The 5,571-nt window shown below is 35.5% G+C and overlaps 1 protein-coding gene across 1 annotated transcript; it reads left to right on the plus strand.

Moving 5' to 3' along the window:
* Window positions 1-194: 194 nt before the first annotated feature.
* Window positions 195-1,079, plus strand: LOC107627458 (uncharacterized). The gene has a single exon (XM_016330291.1). The coding sequence runs from the start codon at window positions 195-197 to the stop codon at window positions 1,077-1,079; it is 885 nt and encodes a 294-aa protein (XP_016185777.1).
* Window positions 1,080-5,571: the final 4,492 nt, after the last annotated feature.

The following is a 5,571-nucleotide window of genomic DNA, read 5'->3' on the forward strand; positions in this document are numbered from 1 at the left end:
CCAAACAAAATCATCCTTATCAAGCTCAGGACAAAGAGAAAGAAGCAAAGAAAAGGATGGGTACAGCTCGCACAAGCCTCGAAGGTACCATAACTACATCCCCTATGAGTTTCTTTTGTCGACATTTATAGGGAGATCTACAACACTAAAAAATTTCCATTTCCTCGCCCCATAAAAAACAAGGCGGAAGTTGGATGGAATACTGTGAATATCATAAGATATATGGGCATTCCACCAACGATTGTTACGACTTGAAAAATATAATAGAAAAACTGGCCAGAGAAAGTCGGTTAGAAAGGTACCTGGTAGAAAGATCTGACGATCAGGGGAAAAGAAAAAAAAAAGAAGAGGAAGATAGAAGTCAACGAGATCAGCCAACACGAACTCCTGACAAACACATCCACATGATAGTCGGAGGATTTGTGGGATGTGGAGTAACCAAGTCTTCCTGCAAAAGACATTTGAAAGGAGTTTATCAAGTTGAAGAAAAGGATGAAGTCCCCGAATTGCCTATTATTTCCTTCACAAAGGAAGATGCACAAGAAATAACACTAGGGCATGATGATCCCGTTGTAGTCACAATGATACTTGCCAATACAAATCTTCACAGGACTTTGGTAGACCAAGGAAGCTCGGCCGACATCTTGTTTACGCCTGCCTTGGACAAGCTGGAATTGGAAGAAAATGAGTTAAGAGCATACCCTGACACTCTTTACGGGCTGGGAGACACACCCATCCAACCTCTTGGTTTCATTCCGTTGCACACCACTTTTGGTAAAGGAATGAAATCTCGAACTTTGAGTATAGACTACATTGTAGTTAACGTAGCCTTAGCTTACAATGCCTTGATAGGTCGGACGACGTTGAACCGACTTGCTATAATCGTCTCTACTCCTCATCTTTGCATGAAATTTCCGATTTCAAAGGGAATAACCCCCATAAGAGGAGATCAAAAATTGGCAAGGAGGTGTAACAATGAAAACTTGAACCTGTGCGGATGTACAAAAGGAAAAGAGATCAATACTATTGAACTCAGAGGTGTCCAAACACGAGAAAAGTTGAGGCCACAACCTGATTGAAAAATAGAAGAAGTGCAAATAGGAGACCAAGATGGAAAAACTACAAACATAGGAGCCAACTTGAACGACAAATTGAAGACAAATCTTGTCAAGCTCGTCGTCTATCCGAGCTCATGACCTATACAACAAAAACGACAAAAGCTCAGCCTCGAAAGAACACAAGTCATTGAAGAACAGGTACAGGCTTTGTTAGATGCCAGGTTCATAAGGGAAGTGATGAGCGAAATTCGAAGCCCATGGATACTAGCAAGTGCACTAGATCGTATAAGTAATACCACAGTGAATGGATATCGTTCCCACGAAGATTAAAGGATTGAACAAGTAAATTTCTGATTAAAAAGCCTAATTAGATTAATAAAACCTGATTGATGATCGAAGAGGGCAAGAGAGTGTCTTGCTGAGAGCCTTGAGAATCTTGAATGTTAAATGCTTGGATGCCACGAATAGTGAGCTTGAATGATGAATTAAGAGAAGACAGTAATGATGAGAGCCAAGGGCTTTGGAGATGCTTATACTTTTAGGAAAACCAATCTTGTTTATTTATCTTGAAGTTTGCAAAGATCTTTCACGACAAAATCTTTAGTAACTAATTTCAAATTCCTTGACTCCTTAGTTTCTCAAGTATTAGTTAGGCGTCAATTAGTTAATCAAGAGATTAAGCACAAAAACTTATTTTAAATTTAAATAAGATTTAAAATTAGTCCTTAGGTCAAATTATATGTCACGTATTCAAGATAGTCTTGTCCAGTTAAATCTTAAAAGAAAATATAATTTTCAAAAGTTGTTTTAATCCGAATTATATATTACTTATTCAAAATTAGAGTGATTGAAAATCATGTATGTGTCACACACTAATTGAACTACTATTTCTAGCCGAATTTAAATAGTCATGTGAAAGAGTTTCAAGCTTTGATTCAAATATCAAAATTTTCAATTATACTAAAAGAATCCAAGAAGAATTAGCTTATCTTTCGATCCACTAATCCGAATGAAGAACGAATAACTCAATCATGAAATAGATCAATGCAAGACTTCGAAATAAAATAAACGTAAGTTAATTATCCATAGAAAACATAAACAGAGCTCCTAACCCTTTGACAAAGGATTAATTACCCATGAAGAAGTAAGAAAAACAAGAAGAAGAGCGGTAGTCCGAGAACTTGATGATCTTCTCAGTGAGCTATGCTCACTTATTTATAGCCTAAATTCTAAAATTCAAAAATAGTAAACTAATCATATCCTTCAGAGAGAGATAAGATAACTACTTATTTTCCGGAGAAAAAGATAAGATACTGACTTCAATTTCAAATTCAAATCAAAATCTAAACGATCAAATCTCTTATGATTCTAGACAGAATCAATAAATAATCTTCTAGAGTCTTCAATCTTCTGGATGTGATTAAGACTTCTAATGATGTGAATAATTAAGTTTGGGTCTTAATTTGTGGAATCTTGGACGTTGAGAGTTGTAGTTGATTCGGGCTTGTATTAGTGAAAGATTGAGCAAAAAACCCAAAATTTCACTTGCATGAAGGAGATCCGCCAGCCGTGGATCACTGGCCGCTGGGCGTGTATCAAAGGAGTGCTGGGTCCGCCGGGCATGGATCAGAACTGTTGGGCGTGCATGCCTTCCGCCAAGCGTGCGTGTGTTATACACTGACGTGTATGTCTTCATTTTCCTTGGGCCACGCTTCTTGGGCCAAGCTGTTATTTCTTTTATGTTTTTCTTGTGAAAAAGCCTTATTTTTGCTACTTTTTGAGTCCAAAATTCCTGAAAATATAAAAACACTATTCAAACTCCAAATATTTGATTATTTATTAAATTATATTAGAAAACATAAGAAATTTAATTAAAATCTAAGAAAATAAATAAGAAAGAATTTAAAAACAGCTTAAGATGATGTGTCATCAGGAAGTAAAATACCCTTTATGGTTGGCAAATATAGTGCTTGTGAAGAAACAGAATGGAGAATGGAGAATGGAGAATGTGTGTCGACTATATCGACTTTAATAAGGCTTGTCCTAAATATCCATACCATCTTCCTAGCATCGATGCATTGGTGGACTTGGCTTCAGGATATAGATACTTGTCTTTTATAGACGCTTATTCGGGATACAACCAAATTTCGATGTACAAGCCGGACCAAGAGAAAACATCTTTCATCACTCCAAGAGATAATTATTGTTATGCGGTATAATGTCACTCGAATTAAAAAAGTCTGGAGCCACTTACCAGAGGTTAGTGAACAAAGTATTCTCCTCTCACCTCGAAAAACTGATGGAAGTCTACGTCAACGATATACTTGTAAAAACCAAGGAAGAAAACAGCATGTTGTCTGACCTCATAGAAGTATTCAACACAATAAAGCAGCACGGGATGAGATTAAATCCCACAAAATGCACTTTTGCAGTAGATGCCGACAAGTTCTTGGGATTCATGCTCACTCAGAGAGGCATCAAAGCCAACCCAGAAAAATACAAAGCCATCCTGGAGTTGAAGAGGCCGACCTGTTTAAAATAAGTCCAACAATTAAATGAGGCTCTAATTGCTTGAGCCCGACCTATCAAAAGGCCAGTCTTAAGTAGGGGCACTATTCATATCCTAACCCAAAAAATAGCTAGGCCCAAAATGAGTAAGGCCCAATCCTCATAAGGATTCCTTCTTTGTCTACCCGACCTCATAGAGGTCAATTGAACGACGCTAATCTTGGCCCTACCTACTCGAATAAATGAACTAACTCCTACAATCTCTCCCATACTTCTAGAAGGGAGATCTTAACAACCCCCCAACAACGGGGACGATTGTTCACCATCAAAGGTGGAACTACTCTAAAATGTGGTTAGAGACTCTACAATTCTAAATACCTGAACTCTCTCAGGTATACTCAGAACCCAAACTACTAAAAACCTGCTTAACCTTTGCTAACTTAAACATCGAACTTTCTTGCAGGTACCACCCCCTACCTCCACAAGAAACTCGAACGGCGGCACCTCGATACTAGCTGAAGTCGGGCACTGCCTCAAAAAAAGTCTGGACATCATGTTCAGGCCCAAAAACAACTCAATTTTAGGTAATTCACGGAACAGAAGTCATGAGAGCATAGCACCTCACCTTAAAGAGATAGGTGAAAACCACTTTTAATATTATAAAAAAAAAAGAGATATAATTGAAAATATAAAGAGAAGATGAAATATACCATTTTCTTGAAGTAATAGCATATATAGTCTCCTAAAAAAATAAGGTGCAAGTTCATAATATAATGCTGTAAATTAAAAATAATTAGAATATATATATATATATATATATATATTATTGCTTTATAGTAATAGTTGATTTCGTCAAAGACTTCAATGTATTTTTTTAGTGGAGTCCTTGTTGATTCTTTCTCATTTTTGAAAATATATATGTATTTTAATAATTCTCAACAAATTTTAATCATCATATTAGTTCCTAACATTTTATTGTTAAAAAAAATCAATTTTCACATCAAAATTTGATAAACAATATATATATATATATATATATATATATATATATTAACAAATCAATCTCTATGTCATCAATTGATCAACAGCAAACTTTTATTTCAGGCATTATTGAGGGAAAAAAATGATGAATGAAAATGAAACTTCACCCTAAAATAACACGAGATAAAACCTATTTTTAGTATATTAAGGAGTAAATGTTCTTAAGGATAAAATAATGTATAAAAAAAATAAGGGAGGGTATATGCAAAACTAGATTTGGCTGTGAGAAACAAAAAGTATGTCATTCTTGTTTTTGGATGCAAAATATTCTCATCCGTCTCTAGTTTTTTTTATTTGCACTTGGATTTCGATCTGAAATGTCATGGATATTAGACATCGTAGTAACTTTACGTTGTTATTTTCTGTTGGTGAAATTAATGTTTTTCTTCATTGGAAATTAATAATTGAAAAGATAATTTTTAGACGAATGTTGCGACGGATGTGTACTATTTGAACTGTTATTACCCACTTAACGCAACCAAATTCCATGCCCAGACATTTAAAAGTTTCTTTTTAAAAAAATGGACAATTTGGCGAGGGCATTTCCATCTAATACGAAGAGCCAATGAGCTAATTAATATTAATTAACAAAACTAGTCCAACAGAAAATACCCCAACTCAATTTGACTCCAAATGAACAAAACTAATCCAAAGGCAATACCCTAAATCATCTGTCCTCCTTTCCCTTCCGCCATAACCAACCCCATCCGACATACACATCAAAATTGTGCATCCTACAAGTGCGATCAACTACTTTTCATAGCAAAAATTTTCACTTTTACCATTTTATGATAAATTTACTATTGTCCCTCATATCTACCTTGTGCAATGGACATTCAATGTTTCACACCAAATTCAAACTAATATTGATAGTAGCCAATCAAAAATGGTCTAAAGGGAATTGATAATGATATGTAGCATTCTTGAAGGCGTGTGTACCATATAACCCAGTACGAAACGAAGA

This window comes from Arachis ipaensis, chromosome B2 (assembly GCF_059453495.1).
Source record: "Arachis ipaensis isolate K30076 ecotype BB chromosome B2, ASM5945349v1, whole genome shotgun sequence".
NCBI classification, from domain to species: domain Eukaryota; kingdom Viridiplantae; phylum Streptophyta; class Magnoliopsida; order Fabales; family Fabaceae; genus Arachis; species Arachis ipaensis.

Excerpts from the sequence above, each read along its gene's own strand:
- LOC107627458 (XM_016330291.1), top strand. The coding sequence starts at position 195 with ATGGAATACTGTGAATATCATAAGATATATGGGCATTCCACCAACGAT.